At 49.1% G+C, this 17,871-nt stretch overlaps 9 protein-coding genes across 9 annotated transcripts; 5 read left to right on the top strand and 4 right to left on the bottom strand.

Moving 5' to 3' along the window:
- Window positions 1-16: 16 nt before the first annotated feature.
- An04g06600 (uncharacterized protein) lies at window positions 17-1,177 on the top strand (the record flags this gene model as incomplete). Its single annotated transcript, XM_059747600.1, has 4 exons — window positions 17-41; window positions 387-786; window positions 899-949; window positions 1,120-1,177. 4 exons carry the CDS (start codon window positions 17-19, stop codon window positions 1,175-1,177), a joined length of 534 nt encoding a protein of 177 aa, XP_059603617.1.
- A 494-nt stretch (window positions 1,178-1,671) lies between these two features.
- Window positions 1,672-3,231, top strand: An04g06590 (uncharacterized protein; the record flags this gene model as incomplete). Its single annotated transcript, XM_059747599.1, has 3 exons — window positions 1,672-2,014; window positions 2,072-2,149; window positions 2,204-3,231. The coding sequence occupies 3 exons, from the start codon at window positions 1,672-1,674 to the stop codon at window positions 3,229-3,231; spliced, it is 1,449 nt and encodes a 482-aa protein (XP_059603616.1).
- A 41-nt stretch (window positions 3,232-3,272) lies between these two features.
- Window positions 3,273-5,869, bottom strand: An04g06580 (uncharacterized protein; the record flags this gene model as incomplete). The annotated part of the gene is made up of 9 exons (XM_059747598.1): window positions 3,273-3,403; window positions 3,501-4,391; window positions 4,500-4,565; window positions 4,666-4,735; window positions 4,821-4,934; window positions 5,006-5,073; window positions 5,115-5,222; window positions 5,311-5,476; window positions 5,666-5,869. 9 exons carry the CDS (start codon window positions 5,867-5,869, stop codon window positions 3,273-3,275), a joined length of 1,818 nt encoding a protein of 605 aa, XP_059603615.1.
- A 353-nt stretch (window positions 5,870-6,222) lies between these two features.
- On the bottom strand, window positions 6,223-6,818 carry An04g06570 (uncharacterized protein; the record flags this gene model as incomplete). The annotated part of the gene is made up of 2 exons (XM_059747597.1): window positions 6,223-6,490; window positions 6,544-6,818. The coding sequence occupies 2 exons, from the start codon at window positions 6,816-6,818 to the stop codon at window positions 6,223-6,225; spliced, it is 543 nt and encodes a 180-aa protein (XP_059603614.1).
- Window positions 6,819-7,043: 225 nt separating this feature from the next.
- Window positions 7,044-7,954, top strand: An04g06560 (hypothetical protein; the record flags this gene model as incomplete). The annotated part of the gene is made up of 4 exons (XM_059747596.1): window positions 7,044-7,259; window positions 7,396-7,572; window positions 7,661-7,748; window positions 7,854-7,954. 4 exons carry the CDS (start codon window positions 7,044-7,046, stop codon window positions 7,952-7,954), a joined length of 582 nt encoding a protein of 193 aa, XP_059603613.1.
- An 82-nt stretch (window positions 7,955-8,036) lies between these two features.
- Window positions 8,037-8,822, top strand: An04g06550 (uncharacterized protein; the record flags this gene model as incomplete). The annotated part of the gene is made up of 3 exons (XM_059747595.1): window positions 8,037-8,061; window positions 8,235-8,465; window positions 8,590-8,822. 3 exons carry the CDS (start codon window positions 8,037-8,039, stop codon window positions 8,820-8,822), a joined length of 489 nt encoding a protein of 162 aa, XP_059603612.1.
- A 3,534-nt stretch (window positions 8,823-12,356) lies between these two features.
- On the top strand, window positions 12,357-12,644 carry An04g06540 (hypothetical protein; the record flags this gene model as incomplete). The annotated part of the gene is made up of 2 exons (XM_059747594.1): window positions 12,357-12,505; window positions 12,599-12,644. The coding sequence occupies 2 exons, from the start codon at window positions 12,357-12,359 to the stop codon at window positions 12,642-12,644; spliced, it is 195 nt and encodes a 64-aa protein (XP_059603611.1).
- A 1,621-nt stretch (window positions 12,645-14,265) lies between these two features.
- An04g06530 (uncharacterized protein) lies at window positions 14,266-15,393 on the bottom strand (the record flags this gene model as incomplete). The annotated part of the gene is made up of 4 exons (XM_001401980.3): window positions 14,266-14,311; window positions 14,361-14,407; window positions 14,494-14,940; window positions 14,995-15,393. 4 exons carry the CDS (start codon window positions 15,391-15,393, stop codon window positions 14,266-14,268), a joined length of 939 nt encoding a protein of 312 aa, XP_001402017.3.
- An 818-nt stretch (window positions 15,394-16,211) lies between these two features.
- Window positions 16,212-17,536, bottom strand: An04g06520 (hypothetical protein; the record flags this gene model as incomplete). Its single annotated transcript, XM_059747593.1, has 7 exons — window positions 16,212-16,365; window positions 16,456-16,569; window positions 16,653-16,733; window positions 16,816-16,885; window positions 17,015-17,182; window positions 17,262-17,393; window positions 17,515-17,536. The coding sequence occupies 7 exons, from the start codon at window positions 17,534-17,536 to the stop codon at window positions 16,212-16,214; spliced, it is 741 nt and encodes a 246-aa protein (XP_059603610.1).
- Between the last annotated feature and the right edge of the window lie 335 nt (window positions 17,537-17,871).

The raw sequence follows: 17,871 nt of genomic DNA, 5'->3' as shown, positions 1-17,871 counted from the left end.
TTCACTGGTCTTCACGATGTACTATATTCTCTACCTCGCAAGTATGTAGATGATTTCGTTTGCCATTCGTCCGACCTTTGCTTCTCTTCCCCTTCGTTTATGCCATTGGGTCAGACCAACGCCTCCGAGTGGCCATGCTCTGTTTTTTCCCACTTCATGTTAGACACCATGCATGTATGCATGTGGTGGAAAAACAACAATGGCTGGGATCAAGCCGACGGCGGTGGTGGTCGTTATTGACTCAAGGCGATGCGATTTCTTATCTACACTCTCTATGATTTGTCGATCGCTCGGGGAATTTGCATCCCTCGGAGCGACCGAGCGTTAACACACGATCCGATCGCCATCCGTCCTTTAACAGCCATCCATTAACATTTCATGTACAGGTCTCTGCCGACGCCGGCACTGGGCAGAACCTGCCTACGAATCCTATGCAGTCGGAGGCGGTTACACGTGCATTGTCCGGGTCAACAACCGGGAATACCAGACGGAGGACGTTTGCGAATCGAAGACTCTAGCTGAGGAGAATGCAGCGATGCGCGCGTACCTGATTTGCCGCAACTTCTCTGTCAACGACGGCATGTACCCTGCTGGTCATGAACACCGGGGGGGACCCATTCAGGGAATTCCGGTCGCCATTGGCACGGGAAGAAAGGGACGCTATGGAGATGAGACGGATATGTCGACAAGCGGCGAGAGCAGAAGTGGTGGGAGCAGTCCGGAGAGTTGTGAAGGGAGACTGGATCGACGGGGCGTTGGACCGACGAGGGCGCTTGCTTTTGGGCAGTAAGTAGCGGATGATTGATTTTCTTCGAAAAGGAGGAAGGGAGTGAAGCAGAGGGAATACTGGGATACTTGATGATGCTACGATTTACGACATGACTTGAATACCAGATAGATCGAAATGCTTTTCTTTGTGCTTGTTGGCTGTCGCTTTTAGCGGTGAAGGGTATGGGTGATGGATGATGGAATTGGTCTATGGCAGGAACACAGGGATTGATTCCAGACTGATGATCGGGCTAGTTTGTTTGATTGATTGCATGGGTGGCCAGCGATCACAATCTTGGGTGGTGAATTGATGTATGAGCGCTCAATTAAACTTGTGTATATACTATACAGGTTGAAATCACTGACTACTACCGCTGCTGCTAAAGTATATATATACGTAGCGGTCTAGACCACCACCCAACTGGACAACCTCCAGCCATGAATCAGACACCACCGCCATTCCTCCTGAACCTGACCTCAGGAACAACAACTGAAACCCCAATGACGCCAACACCAGCATCATAGTTATCATCATCACCCCTTAACATCCCAAATTAACCTCTGCTTCGCCTCCCTCAACCGAACAAACCGACATGACACGCGTCTCCACACAAGCATCATCACAGCTGACTCATCATGACGTACATCACCCAACGAACTACATTATGAAGTTTACCCTTCCAAGGCAACTCTGGAAAATCCCTACGCCAGCAAGGAAGAGAACAATTACATTTATAGATTAATCCTAATTCAAATCTACCGGCTTCATACCAGTACTTTTACCCCTGATCCCGGTGCAGCTTTTATCGCCCTATCTGGTGGATACTATATATCTTTCTCGCGCCTAGAGGATACAAGTGCATATATGAACTTCCATCTACAATAGCCGATGACGTGACCGCAATGCGGTCAATTCTGGGTCGAGTTCCTCGAGTCGGGCATGTCCTCCCACAAGTTCCGCGTGCACGATGGAACACCTGCAGTACTGCTCCTGCTATATTAGGCGCTGCGACGACGAGAGGAGGGTACAATGGGAGTGCGCATATGCAGCCCAATAGTGGTGCGGTCTGGATGCCACTAGACCGGAGGTGGTTCCGTGCAGGAATTCCTGGTGGTAGCGGGATGAGAAACACCCGGACGAAAGAGCAATTGGAGAGGTTGAGATTGAGGGATCGGACGGGGGTTGTGCAGGAGGAGCAGAAGGGAGGAGACTCAGGGGGGAAGTTGGAGGATGCGATGACGAAGGGTATATCTCTATCTTTTCCTGTTCTTCAAAACCAGGGCATGTGTTAATACTGTACAGGCAAGCTATTAACGACACCGTCGAGGTTATTCAAGCTGTTGATTCCGCTGTCGACCGGCTATCAGGGGGAGCATAAAGGTATATCTCACTGAAATTCATGGCATTGTGGAAGAGAGTGTACTGACGACACAGACATCGAACCAATAGCTATTCTCGTCCACCCCCAACAACCACTCTCCCACCTGGAACGACTAATCCAGTCTGAAGTCCCAGCCATTAAGAAAGAAGACGGCCAAACCCGCCCCCCAACCGTCTCCTTCATCGCCCTCCAAATCGAAGACCACCCCATTCGGCCCCGAAAAGCCGTCTACGAAGGCACCGGCGCAGAAGTCCACCAGCTCGACGAAATGGGTCGCATCGATGACGGCGAAGGCAAGCGGATCCCCACAGAAGACGATACATACACGTACCTGCGCCGCACGGAGCCCAGCAAGAAGGGAGAAGAATCAGAAGGCGGCGGCAGGAGAGAGCAGCGCTTCGTACGCTGGTCACAATCCACCGAAATTGGAGACTTTATCCGCGACGCAGCACGGGCCCGGGAATTCATCGTCTCCGTGGAAGGCGCACCAGCCGGGGTGCATCAGATCCGAGTAGCGGTGCCATCGTTCGACGAGCGGACGTACTTCCTGCGAATGAGACTGCGGAAGATCTCCGGGCGGATCAAGGGCATCGCGGAGATCAAGCACGAGTGTGATGCGCTAGCGCACCGGGGAGCACAGCGGGTGGCGATGGGAGGGCTGGGAATCCTGGCAATGTGGTGGTACCTCGTGTACAGGTTGACGTTTGAGACGGATCTGGGCTGGGATACGATGGAGCCGGTGACGTATCTGGTGAGTTTGTCGACGCTGATGGGGGGATATCTCTGGTTTCTGTACCATAACCGGGAGATATCGTACCGGTCAGCGTTGGATTTTACGATCAATGCGCGGCAGAAGAAGCTGTATCAGGAGAAGGGGATTGATTTGCAGTTGTGGGAGTCATTGATTGACGAGGGAAATACGTTGCGCAAGGAGATCAAGAATATTGCGGCGGAGTATGATGTGGAGTGGGATGAGAGGAAGGATGAAAGGGACCAGAGAGTCACGGAGGCGTTGAAGCAGGAGAGGACGCAGAAGAATGGAAATAAGAGGAGAGGTGATGAGGAGGAGGATGGAGATTAGTCTATACACGCCCATGCCCGTTGCATTGCATTGCATTGCACTCAACCATTCCTAACAGGATCATAGTACTCCTTCTTTCCACTGTTCGCAGCACCACTACCACCACCAGCAGAAGCAGCCGCAGAAGCACCACCACCATACCTCAACACCATCTGAGGAGAACTCGCCCGACCTATACATACAGCCAGCATAGCAGCATAGTTAGTTAGATGTACATACCAATTGAACCACACATAAAACTAAAGAGAGAGATAGGGAGAGATACATACCTTCCCCACCAGAAATACCACCACTATTCCCATTCTTATCCTTCAACCTCCTATTCCTATTATTCCTCACATCCCTACTCCTAAAAACACTATACAGCAACCACCCCGCGACCCAATTCGGCCCATACTCGCCACTAGTCATCCCGCGAGCAAACAGCGGTCTTGTAAGCGGACTCGCGTTCCTCGCTATTTCATTTATCCCCCATCGCTGGCGCTCAGGCCGGATGTGGTGCCAGAAGTATGGTGGTTTGGTGGTTCGGTAGATGTCGAGGAGGTTGGAGGGGTCTTCGTTCAGGTGGTTGTAGGTTGAGATTGCTTCATCCTTTTGTGGTATTTTGTTAGTAGGGTTGTGTATAGGGGGGAATTGGGGTATGGGGGATGGGGGGGATTTACTCTCATGGCGCGGTAGTATTGCTCGTGTTGGGGGTCTTGGGTGGAGAGGCCCAATGCGGCCATGAATTCTTCTTTGCTGGCGCGGGGGGAGACGGACATCTTTCTTTCTTTCTTTCGTCTCTTGTCTTGTCTTTGTTTTGTGGGGGGTGGTTTGGGGTTGGGGGTTGGTGGTGGTAGGGATTGATGTAAGATTTAAGTAGTAATATCTCACGCCACTGTTCACTCCGTTCGAGTAAGGATGTATCAAGCAGGGATAACGATTCCGGTTTTGTCTGCTGTCGCACGGGTTCCCGAGAAACGGTTCTTGGTTGAGTGATTGCTTGCTTGCTTGCTTGGGTGGTTGATGGTTGATGGTTGATTGTGGTGAGAGGGTGTGTTCTTGTCCCGTTGGATCAGCACGTGTTATGATTGATAAACGGAGAAGAATGATAATCAAGGGAAAGACAAAGATGGGATTTTCAGAAGCAAAAGAGGGTGTGTTATTGTTGTCTATTGTATCTGCAGCACAGCCGTTGCTGCTAGTCACGGAATCAATTTGTGATACGAAGAATATGAACAATGTCTCCCATATGACCACACTAACCCTCTTTATTCAAATATCCTCACCATAATTGTCATCAGATACCACAGCTGCACTTCCAGGGCAAGAAAGATACCCGTCGTCCCACTCAGCTAGTGAATAGGTAGCATGTAGCTATCCGTTTGTTGGGACAATTCCCATATGTCATGCTCTCGTCCTTGGACAACCAGTTCGGTTGTCGGATCATCCCACCACTGACCGACTGACGGGAATAAGACGTAGTTTGTCTGACCGCAGTCTCGTGAGTAATGGGTGTATCCCCCTCTGAGTCATGATATCCAATATAGAAACGAACAGACACACGCACAGAATGCCGGTAGGCAAGCAGGACAGGCTGTCAATGTAACGTGCGCTTTTCTCATCCAGCTTGGGAAGTTGGTATGGATGGATGGTCGCACACAGGCACCCACAGTACGGGAGTCGAGGAAAGAAACTGGATGGAACAGTTCCTCTGGCTGCTCCTGCTTGCCTTCTCACATCCATGAATGGCATACGGTAGGGGCTATCAGCACAACCCCATGATCATCATCACCTCCCAACCATCTGCAGTGCCACGGACCCTGTCCCATCCCGTCAGAATCCAAGTCATGTCTGCGTTGCCTTTCCCGAGCCATAAGCTAGAAAGCTAGTTAGCTAGCTACTGTAGCTTCCGGAGGCAGTGGTGGTGGTGGTGGTGGTGGTGGTGGTGGCTAACCCTACCATCCCTGGCTGGCAGACGCCCCCGCTAACGCACGGACAAACGCCCCAGTCTGGTTTAAAAGGGTCCTGTCTTCGACCGAAATGACAACCTGCCCCTTCTTCCTTTTGCCCAGAGGCGAAATATATATTAAGACGAACCCGTTGACCGTTTGTCGATCCCATCAATACCTTCCTCGAGGGAAGGAAATCTGTTGTTTGCAGACATCCATCCGGATGCTGCCGTGACCCGGGGCGGAGGTTGACGCTGGGAGAGTCCCAAGGATACGACAGGCACCTCCAGCTCATCTCCCGAACGTTGCTCAGCCTGGTCCTTGTGTAAAGGTGCATGTGAGGCAACGGTCGTACATACTCAAGTATGTCCGACAATCCACGGCAAAACTCCCGTCTGGCAGCTCACGAACTTTGCTACCGGACCCGATAAAGTCGACTCAACTACCACCTACTTGTATCTATGATCTAAGGAGGGTCGGATGAGAGTGATCGCTGTCACCACCTCCTCCCATTTCATCTGTCGTTCCTGAAGCTCAAGCTCCCAGGGGTATTTGCTCAAAAGCGACGGTCGTCCAAGCATTCCCAGCCCTCCCTGGCAAGCAACGACTACCCGATCATGCCACAAGGCAATGTGCATGCGACATCCGTCCCCCAAGGGCCATCTTGCAACTAGGCTAACCAAGGCAGGACGACAAGTATCAATCATCTACCTTTTCTTTTTCTTTTTTGTTTGTTTTTCTTTTCCTTTTGTTCTGGTTCTTCATATTCCCTTTAGTTCATGGTTCATACAGTTCTAGGAACAAACAGCCCCGGCCAAGACAAGGGGCAAAAATAGAAATGAAATCATCTTTTTTCCGCGGCAAGATGGATGTCTTGTCTTCCTGCATGTTTCCGCAGTCTTAGAAATAGCTGTGTGGTGATGGTGCTGTCACTTGGTGATCTCGATTGCATTGATCTTGGGCGGAGCGTGTGGCCTCGCTCTCGCGCGTATATTCAGTTAACTGACACAGAATTCTCGCCTGATTCTACCCTGTCCTTCTGTTTCTGTTCGTCCTAAGTTTAAGAGGATTCCTCCTCTTCGCCATAATACTTGCGCAGGAAGGCCTCTACTTCCTTGTAATCCTTTTTCACCTGGGTCAGGGTCTTCTCAATGCGCGAAAGGGAGGTCTTCTTGTCCGGCTCGTCCGTCGTACCGGTCTCATCCTTGCCGGCGCCGTAGTGTTGAATCTTCTCGCATGCATCCTTGACCTTGGTGAGTCCGAGCGTGGCTGATGAACCTTTCAGGTAGTGTCCCAGAGAAGACAGATCATTCAGATCTTCCGCCTTCCTATATGCTTGATTAGCGCGATTTACCAAACCGCAAGCGGCGCGAACACTTACAAAGCATCCTCCATCTTGATGAATGTGCTCTCAGCCTGGTCGAAGAACCCAAACACGATACCCTTGCTGAAATCTCTATCACTGTCGTCGTCGTCCATCTCCAAAATCTGCTCGAATGTGCTCTGGTCGATACTCCCACTCATCTCCGCCAATGTGGAGGGGATCTCCTTAGTCTCCTTGGGCTTGGGGAGGTCAGCTTCAACCTTGGCTTCAGTGTGCGGCTTCGCGACACCTACAGGCTCCTCCACGGTCTTTGTAGTAGTGGTGGGCGCCATGATGATGTGATGATACGAGACTGGTTCTCGTGCTTTGGGTTAAGGTTCAATGTCGTTCGACGTAGAGCAAACGCCTTGAGACCACCAGGAGTCAATGGTCTTTTGACAAGCTGCGTGTCCGGACTCTGTGGGTCAATCTAGCCGGCTGTTCTCCGGGCCCAAGCTGGCAAGCAGCAAACACGGAAATACTGAGAATTACACGGAAAGAATCTGCAGGCTAATTCCATGTCAGCGGTGGAACACGAATCGAACGGCGACGTTACAGCTGCTCGGATCGATCGTGATGATGTTGCCCTACGCAATAGGGGTATTACGAGGGTCAGGCAAGCCAGCCCAGGGACAAAGAATAAAACAGGAGATATACAACGAAAGGAAGGGGAGGGGATGAACACGCAGACACACACAGAACACAGAACTGGAGAGGCCAACAGTTCGTCTTTGGTATGATTGCCTCGTGAGTAAAGAAAAAAGATTGAGTCAAGAGGGGTCGATGAGGGGAATGAAGAAAGAAAAAAGAGTTCAAGAGCAACACACAAGGTAATCTAGCTATGTGAGGCTGAGGGAATGTTTAAACAAGGATGTTCCTGCCACCAGGGAATGGGGAGGGGTATCGTATGGAGTGGAAATAAGTGAGGCTGGGAGGGGAGAGAAGAAGAAAGTGATTGTGGAAAGAGAGGCAGCGGGTAGAAGGGAAGCACAGATATCAATCCACCAGATGGGATGGATCCACCTTGGGATGAGCAAGGGAACAGCTGTCTGGATCAGGAGGGACGAGGGGGAGGGGCAGTGATTGTCCGAGGGGGAGGATGAGCAGCCGAGCACTTATTATGATGGGCTGGGAGGCGCTAAGCAGAGCAGCAGAAGGGGGGTTTTGCCCACCTGGAACCAGTTCCGTCCACCGCAGTTTTAAGAAGCTGAGGTTGCCTTTGGGTATATATGGATTCAATAGAAGTATGGCAGCAACAGCGGAAGTGGCAATGGTCAGATTAAACTTAGATTAACGGGGAACCCGACGATAAGGCGAGTTAAGGTGAGGCAGAAGTGGGAAAGATGAATATTCCCGATTAGGACAAGTGGATAAGATTAAAGAGGATGAAGCAGAAGATGATGATGAGAAGGGGGAAAGCGAAGCTTGAAAGTGGGAGGGAGGGAAAAAGAGGAGAGGAAGAGAGGAGGAGAGGAGGAGAGAGAGGGAGGATGAGGTAAAAGGAAATGACGATGCTGATGGTTGGTTGCACTCTGTGTGTGTGAACCTCTTCTCTCCTTTCCTTTTTGGCGCGCCTTTTTTTTTTCTCTTTTACTATTTTTTCCCTATTAAATTTATTTATTTCAGAAAAATCTTTCGTCGTTATTATTATTTTTTTCTTTTTTGATTTTTTTTTTTTTTTTCGCTGCACTTAGTTTTTTTCTGGTTAGGCGCGCGCCGTCAAAAGGAACCAGAAAGTGGAGGGGAAACGAAAAAGAGGAGGGGAGCAAGTGGGCTGGGCTGGCAGCCGATAGAAACAGAACAGACACAAGAGACAGCAGATAGGGAGAGGAGGGAGGAGGAAGATTACCGATGGGAGGAAAGAAACAAAAAGAATCACAACAAGACCCGAACTAGAGGTAAGGTACAGCCTGATCGGACTGTATTATCAGGAGTCAAAAGTAAGTTGTGTCCCGACAATACCCTCAAGGGAGTCCCATGCCCGTAACCTCCAAAAGTGAAGGTTGATGATGTGACCTCTTCACTCAAGTTACCCTCAGGCTAGAATTATGATTAGGATTTTAGGCGCTATTGCGGGAATGAATAATACGGTGGGCCAGCCCTTGATGAGACAAACCGAGGGGAACAACGATGCTTCAGCCCTTCTTCCTCAACTGACAGGCCCCGATCCGATGTTCATCCAGAGCGGTCAATTCATTGGACACCGGCACGGTGGGCTGCAGCAGTCATACAGAAGGAGGCACCTAATGAACGGAAAGAACAATAAAGGGAGCCACCGACTGCAAAAAAAACAATGAGTGGTCTCGGAAAGCTTACAAACCGTCGTGGTGGTGGGGAAGAAAAACAATATTGCAGAGTAACGACGATGATCAACCGACGAGCAGAAAACGCGTGAACAGAGAAATTTCGGGAGGGGGACAGAAAAAAAGGAGAGCGGGACTCTGGCAGCGTTTTAAGCAACCGATGACGAGATCCTCTGGCGTCATCTTCTCTTGTCGCGCGTTCTTCGATGGTTAATCCCTTTCGACAAATTTGTCTCCTATTTAAACCGCGTAGTGTACAGCGATCTCTATCACCTTGAAGGGAAAGGATTCTCCCCTCTTTTTTTCCGCTTTCACCATCCAAAGGAAAGTCTACTTTTCCCAAGTCGGAGCCGAACGCGATCCCACGTCTCGAGACTAGAATTTGCCGGGAGAAAAAGCCTCAAAATATCCAGGTCAAACATCCCACATAAGTGAGGACCGCTGATTGGCCCGGCCTATGTGGGGAAGGCGAGACCAGAGGGAAAAAAGGGTTAAGAAAGAAGCGGGCAAACACCAAACCCATGCACAATGCCATCTTCCCTTCATCCAGGTTTGTTGAACATTGCAATGCCTGTGCTTGTTAACAGTCCAGCCAGTCGTGAGCTCCTCGTCCCGAGATAAACCAGACCCCTCTTACATCCCCTCTTACCTTTGCGAAAGGATTTGTACCGACGGCCCTATTCTCGGGCCAAAAAGGGAGCCAATCCTTACCTCCACTCTGAATGATGCACGCTGAGATCATAGGACCACAATTGACGTAGGGTGTCCGCCCTCCGATTTTTATCAGTCGGCCATGGGCGTCGATCCCCACCACCGCACCACCTCCAGTCTCTGAACGGTCAACAGGCATCATCACATCACGATCACAAACCGCACGTGGATGGCACCTCATTCCTTCGTCTTGTCTTTCATGGTCGACAGAATTATCTAGAATGCCGACGTGCCTTGGAATGGCAAACGAGGGGTGATGGTGCGTCTGGTAGGCTGAGACGGGACGACATCACAGTAAGATCGTGCTTGGAGGATTGTCCTCTGCCTGGAGGCAGTCATGCACGGTGCAGTCCACCAATCCCACCGGAGACGTTGCGTATTCGGTTGACAAATCGACCGTAAACCCAGTCACCAGGTTTGTCGCGTTGGAGCCGAATCTGGACCCTGTTCATTCCCCTGCTACGACCTCCCGGGAAAAAGAGAGGGTTCTGGGCCCCTTCAGGGGTCAACCAAATTAGCTTGTACCGGACGTACACAACCTGCAAGACCAAACATAGGCAATCGGCGACCAGAAGAAAAAGCGAGGCGACAAGAAAATCCTTTCAACGCCTTGATCCGTGATCCGTTTTCCGTTGCGGGGTGTTTGTAAGCTAGGACGAGAAGGGAGAGAGCGTAGAGCAGAAGAACCCCCTTGAGATCTGATCCATAAGTACCGTAGGAATTGGTGCCGGCGGAGGGAGAGTGGAAGAAGGCCCATTGGGCATTCGACATTCGCAAATCGCCGAAAGAAAACAAAAAAAGTAAAAAAAGTAAAATCGGCCAAAATTCGAGAGAACGACAATACTTGCCAACTCTGTTGATTCTATATAAGTAGTCCATGCTGGGGAATGGATCTATATTCTATATTCTAATTACAGACACATCGTCATCGCAGATTCTCATTCTTTGGTTTTGCGAGGCGAGGCGGATTCAACGAACCCGACAGTTGAGGAAAGGTTCTTTCTGGGTCTGGCTGGGAAGGGCGAGCCTATCAGACAGCGAGATACCCGGAGAGTGACATCATGGAGGGGCAGAACTGCTGCCAATCAAAAGCGCCGCTGACGTTGGCGGGGTCATTGCCAAGCGAACCAAACTAAGCTTGGACCGCCTTCCAGACACTTCGGCCGCAAGTCGCTCCTTCCCTATTTTGCTACTTTTTATTCCTGATCACTGTCACTGGACAGCATTGTGTAACTCTCACTTTTTGTACGATTGTAATCTACTAGTAGTTTTAATCTTTCTTCCCCCCGTCGGTGCTTATCTCCAAAATGGACTGGCCGCGGATATCTCCAGCAAGAGTGACACTACAAGGGGGTCCCTTGGTATAGTAGAATAACTCTCACCCACGCGATCGATAGGGCGAGTCATGCCCGGGAAGCGATTGTTCCCCTGTCTCAGGCTCTCTCAAGTCTCAACGCCTATCCATGTTCCGGGCAATTCTCGCCGTCTGCCTCCCGCTGGTCGATCCACTGCCACCTCAATTAGGAACTTCTGGGGCTCCAATCTGAGCAGCCTATCATGCTCCCGACTACCCTTGTACGATGTACCGTGTGTGAAAACCCGACGTTGCTTCTCGAAGGAATCCTTCTCGGAGTGGGCCGGTCGTCCGTCTCGCTCATCATCTTCACTTGTGGTCATGAATTTTGTATCAGGCATTAAAGCCATTTTTCAAGATTGATAAATAATACCTTGACCCCTCATCACAGCATCACTTGGCGCAGATACCAGCAATTTGCTTCCACTTCAGCTGAATCCTTAACATCAGACATACAGTTCATCATCTGCCCTCTTTCAAATCAGATGGAATCTCACCCGCGTGTGATCAGTATACATCCCATCATACAGCATGCACTAGCCGGGGGGTTGTCGCGCGAGCCATGACATCAGCCTGCAGGAGGGGAGAAATTTGTTGTCCCATCATCCTTCCGTTCAGCCTGTCCTCGATTGGGACCCCTCCCTCCACTGCAGCCCGCATGGAGTACCTGCCACAGTAGTGTCCTACTTTAGTCTGACAGTACTCCGTACAAAGTCCTCATCGGGCAAGGGGAAGGCTAGAGCCATCCACTTATCAGCCACCAGCCCATATGGACTAGGTGACAATATATTGTGACCCGAACTAGGTAGGTATAACCTCGACCAATCACTATACTAGTATTATACTTCACCGACTACTACTAAGTAGTAGTAGCGTTTGTGGTGGTGGTATACCACGTCTCGATGCCACCCCAATCTATGGGCATCTACGGTTGCGCTTATGGTCTGATCTCAATCCTTACTTTGACACCTGACAAACATCCAAAACCTCAGAAAGTCACCTGAGCACAAATTCCACAACTTATGAGCCCAGAGTACTTACTATACCTCCCTTACCTACCCGTCAAAGTAAAGACCATACTAAACGGAAAATCCCACACCAACACCCACTACCATTCGCTGGAAAGTTTCTCCGGGCAAACTAAACCAGATATCTACTAGTTAGATAGAACATCTCGGGACTGCTGCATCTAAGAAAACTAAGTAAATAGCCACAACGTTGATCTTGTTTCATTCGACCTGCGTCTCAGATCTACCTCGCCTAACGGCGGGCGGCCGTGGCGAATCTACCTACGTGGTTTTTGATCCTATTATCTGCCGGTTAAGGCTTGGTTGGAGATGAAATGCAGCCTGTGCGGCGCTTGGCTTGCGTAAGTAGCCTCGTCAAATGTACTGTGTGCCTTGATTCGAACTATAAGTGCTGGAGCTATATGTGACGGCCAATTGGATGGTGGTGGTATTGAAATGCTTGATATCCACTGTCAAAGCCCGAGAGAAGTAAATCCCGATGATAATCAAGGATTATATAGCGGCGGTGATAGTGATGAGATGATGCTAATTACTAGTACTAACGTGCTCATAACATGGAATAACTTTTATAAACAGAGAGTTGTGTATGTACACTGGGATCTTCTTATTGAAATCTTCTCTATCAGTTCTGACCATGTAGGGTATTAAATCGCTTAGATCTTGTTATCATTAAGTAGTGTGTATATCCCTGCTGGTGCTTGCTATGACACAGCAGCCGCATAAGTAGATATACCGATGGATGAATTTCGCATCTCATCTTTGATATACTAGTAGCCTAACCACTACTAGCTAGAAATTATCAATGAAAAAATCCATTTGAACGTAATGTCAATAGATTATATTCATGACCCGAGACACTGACAAACAGTATTCTTCGCATTAAGAATGAGCCCGATAGATCAGAGCTAAAGTCTAGAAGGGTTTCTACTACTTCAACAATGAAACAATGTTCTCACATATTATCCTCCTCTTCCTCTTCTTGGAAGAAGCAAGCCGCCATGCAATACTATGTACTAGATAGAAAGTAACCGTCCTGGGAAATAACCCTTACGACCAAGACCAGTTCGACCCTCATGATGATCTTCGATCTACCACAGATCCATACTTTGACTACTTCTTGTATGCCATTTCATTGCACAAGTCCCATGAACTTTTCTAGCATGTTATGATGACACGCTATTCCTACATCCAGGTACCCGTTGACTTATCCCTACATACCGCAAGTATAATCAACCACCAAGTCAGAATCAATTACTTGAAAACTATTTTGTTTTACTACTATCTACACAATCATTGGCTATCAATCAGTATATAGAACCCTCTACATTGCTATTTGTCATCTACATCAGAAAATTATGATGCTGCTAAATAATCCCACGCAATAATTCCAGATCGATACTACTAGTACTTCTCACCAACCACTTTCGGGACCAGTCATCGTCATCACCGTTACATTTCTTGCGATTGTATGTCTTATATAGTACTACATGTTGATTAGTTGACGTTAACTTTTATTATAGAGTTCAGTATGATTTCTATGTAGTATGTAAGGTTTAGTTGACCGTTGGGGAAATTTATCCTTATCTAGTAGAAGTACTCATATGCTTGCTTATTACTACTGAGGAAGTGCGTACTGGGGTTATATCAGTGGAATATTCTGTTTTGCGAAGATGTGGTTATTCGTTTGTTTGCTAAAGATGTCAGTGTTGAAAATTTGGATACCTACTGGCTTGAATGCATCAGGTGGTGGTATTTAGTATGCCCCAGGGAATAGGGTGGAACTAATGAGAGGGGTTCTTACGACAGATAACCAATGTTCTACCTCTCTTCCATACTCCTTTTGTTGGGACTGGTGAGGTTCCCTTGCCTTACAATGTACAGTAGTGCCTGAGTGGCAAGTCACATAGTATGTGAGATGGCTTTGTGTATTTGAACTTTTCGACTGTCCCTGTGTTTATTTTTCCCTTTTTTACTGCTTAACGATGGTGGTGCTAGTATTGAAGTGCATTATGGTATTGGATTTGCTGTCTGCTGACCTACTCAAGTGTATGACACTGCTTGAGAACATCCGTGGCCGTTGTCTACTGGAAGCGAACAGACCTAGTTGTAAACACGTTCTTTCATTCTGAGGTACTAATTACTAACTGGAAAACAAAAGGAATCAAAGCAACAAGCATTACATCATGAATATATCACAAAGTATTGATCAGAGTATTGTTGCAATTTAGGATAATAATGCTCGGGCGAATTTTTTGAAATGAGACCTTATTAGCCGCCAGCGGTGAGGAATAGAATATCAGAACAGATTCAATACACAGAGATAGATAGACGTCAGACAGTGGCCTCAATGAAGCAGTCTTGTAGCGAGATTGCGCCATATGCCCTGGTAGCTGGCTCATGACAGCGTCCGAAATCAGCCTGTGGAATACCGACACTTACATTTCAGGCCCGTACGAGCAGACATCAGATTTGAATCCAGCGACGAGCTTTCTGAGTGGCAGTATCGTGTTGTGCTTTTTCAGAATGCAATAGCTCTCTGGTCACGGAACACATTCTGAACCTGCCGCTGTACCTTCTCGAATCGCATAAAGGCGCAAGATTCGCTTTCCAGGTGATTAAACAGAGCAGCTATAGTAACAAACTGCTTCCTACACTTCGCGTTCGGACAATGATATAGCTTCTGCTTGTGCACGGGCGAATTGAGATGTTGATTAAGTGCGGTCAAGCTGTTGAATTCCCGATGACACAAGTAGCACTCCCAGTAGGCGCCGTTGTATGCACGGGAATTAGCCTTGTATTGAATGTTGTCATCCTCATTCCATTCAAGCAGCTTCCTTGTAATGACGCCTTGGGTGTCACGGCTGCGAACGAATTTGTAGATAGTCTCGCGATTGAGGCCTGTAGCACGTTTGCAGGAGCCGGTTTCAAGGTGGTGAGCGACGCCAGTGGCCGTAGTAAAAGCAGCGTTGCAAAAAGGACAGAAGATGTCTTGACCGCGGTGAATCTTCGAACTCAAGTGCTACAAGCGAAATCTGAGTTTATTCACGATGTTTGAGGAAATAGAAGGCCTTACCATCTTGAGGTTATTCTCGGTATCGAAACGCCGGTTACAGGGGTGGCAGTAGTTCTTGTAATGGGATTTGGCCTGCATATGCTGTTCTGCAGCACCTTCCGTATGGAACATCTGCGTGCAAGTCTCACATGGCCATGTTGGAGCCCAATGGTCCATTGCATTCATGTGCTGATCCGCTGACGTTTGATTGTAGAACTTCCTCCCGCATGTCTCGCAAGGAATCTTGGGTGCGTGGTGTCTGTAGTCATCCATATGTTCCTTCACTTCCCATTGAGTCAAAAACTGGTCATCGCAGGTTTCACATTCGTACCGCACGCCCCAATGGCCCGTGTCGTTCATGTGCTGGCGACAGGCATACCAGCTGTTGAAGTAGCGAGGGCAGGTTTCACAGTCGTACATTGTGGGTAGTAGAGGGGTGACTGGAAAGCAATGATGCTGCTTGGACGGAAATATTCTCGGCTTATTGTGGTGTGTCGAACAAAGATGAGACCAGAAGACTTATGTTGTCTCTAGCGGTGGAGGGGCAGGGACCAAGAACCACTATTGCACGAAGTAATTACTCGACTGAACCCAGCCAGGAAACAATAAGCACCTTATTTGCAACCTTATCAGAGGGTGCAACGAGAGCAGTCGAAACAGAGGGTTGGACAAGAATTCAAATAATGATGAGTGAAAGATGGAGGGTGATGTGAGTGAGTTCCGCTACTATTGATCTATCTTCAGCCTGCGGCTGAGCACTAAGCTACTCCTTGCAGTGATGCTGGATGTCCGCTTTCACTGAGCAACATGAGCAACAGTGATGCAAAGGATACATTCACAGCGCATGTATGTCTCTATAGTAAGCAAACTTAAGTGTGAGGAATGCTCTCACAGTCTACTCACCCATACCGCATCGGAAATGTAAACAAAGCACCGGGCATCTGTCGGTAAGACCCACTCATCAGCTGGCAGCTGCCATTCTTCGGAGAAGGGCAAGCTACTGTCCATAAGACATTATTTTGAAGCTCCCGGCTAAATCGGTCCGTTGGCTCATTGGATGAGTTTGGAAAACCGGAGGTTGTGGGTTCGAGTCCCATGTAGATCGTTTCCATTGGTCTATTGGCTCAATGGTAGAGCGCCGGTCTCCTATGACGGTTCGGTTTTTTGCTTCAGATACGTACTCTCCTACCCATCCCCATTGACATGAATGAGTGCTTGAATGAAGGCTTTGACGTCTGTCAGGCATCTTCGGTGAAGTCTGGATAGAGGTGATTCTTCAGGGTGGATGCGAGAGTCCCCACTGTCGCACCAAGTCTAGTGTGCAATTGCTGTGTATATGTCTGATTCGTGTCACCACCGTGCTGATTGAACAGCATATTGAACTCAGGATCTCTGTTGCTACAGCCCCCCAATATTTATCATCTTGGCTACCTTGTTGGTCAACTCTTTAAGTCTACAACGTGTATGGGTTAAGGCCACAACAAGCCCATTATGCCTAGCTGTTGGGTGGGGACGGTAATCACACCGACAGCAGCTTGCCCGCGTGCGCCTTGCCGGCAGCCGTAGTTCATGACTGGCTTGATTGAGAGCGGATCACTCAACGGGAATTGAGAATGGTACCACCTTTCTTTGTTTATCTAGAGTCACCCTCTTCAAGCAGAAGAAAGTTCCGAACCGACGTAACCATAAGTGGAAGGTCATTCCGTCCTACGACCCAGAGAGTTGGACGCGATAGTGGTAGTCTCGTTGGGTTATCATGCCTTCAAAACAGAAGAAACACTAGTTCGTATTTAGGGAAACTTTCTTATAGCCGCCCAATGCAATAGCCTGTATGGCACATACGCACATTCAACCACGGCAGGTGACGCAGCCAAGAGACAGGCAGTTATCAAGAGAGATAATTGATACATGACTGGTGAGTAAATAGTAAATAGTGATGATGCAAACGATGAGCTGGTATATGACTCTGGAATGCATGCAGTCATGGATACGATTCAGTGGTGCCCGGCCAAAAGCGGGGCATTCCGGATGCGACGATCACCTGACCCATCTCCAGCCGCTAGCGATGGCCTAAGGCCACTTCCCGAGGCCGCGCCGTCGAGATAACAGCTGGAGAGGATCCCCTTCCCCCATCTTCCGATAAGGGATGCCCCCAACTCACACGTCATCGCCGTTGCTGCCGCCGCAAGGCCAGTTGTCGCATTACTCCCTGATCACCACCAGTTTGCCTGGTGAGAGGATACCAACAATAATGAGCAATTCTTCAGAGTAGCAACGAGTATTTTCACCGGGAGTGTCAACGGGTTCTATTTCAGGAACACGGCTGCGGTCTGGATTGGGTCGGGCTGAGATACCGACTGGTGGCGTCAGTGGCGGGTACGGACGGAGTCGTCCTGGCCGCTCGTAGACACTCCCCCGGACTGATATCAGGCCCCGGCAACTGGCTTCGTCTCACTCCAGGGCATCAGGAGTGCCTACCACATGGGATCAGGCTTTGCCCCGTCGTCTAAGTTTGCAGGACAAAATTTTCGTATGCGTTACCACTCTTCCTTTCAGCAACCATTCCGTAGTGAAAACCCAATAATAGGTGGCTGCCGTGGGAGCCTGAGTCAACCCAACCAGAACCTTTCTAGTAGATTCTCCCCCAAGCGCTTCAGCAACGAAGCGTATTGGAGAACCAAATGACGCAGACCAAGCGGATTCCGGTGCAATAGCCGGATGGCAAGGGAATCCCCCAGGAGGTGCCAGAAGCGTCGCTCGAAAGGTACTTCGTCTGACAGGCTAACACCGCTCGGGCTAAGGTCCCTGCTGCTCTTTTCCCTTTATTGCGACTTAACCTCTAAGCCATTCCCTTGCATCACGTTATCTCACTGACCGACCTCTGACTAAGGCGCTTCG

This window comes from Aspergillus niger, assembly GCF_000002855.4.
Source record: "Aspergillus niger supercontig An04".
Taxonomy (NCBI): Eukaryota; Fungi; Ascomycota; class Eurotiomycetes; order Eurotiales; family Aspergillaceae; genus Aspergillus; species Aspergillus niger.
The sequence above is the reverse complement of the archived record's forward strand: the minus strand, read 5'-3'. Positions and strand labels throughout refer to the sequence as shown.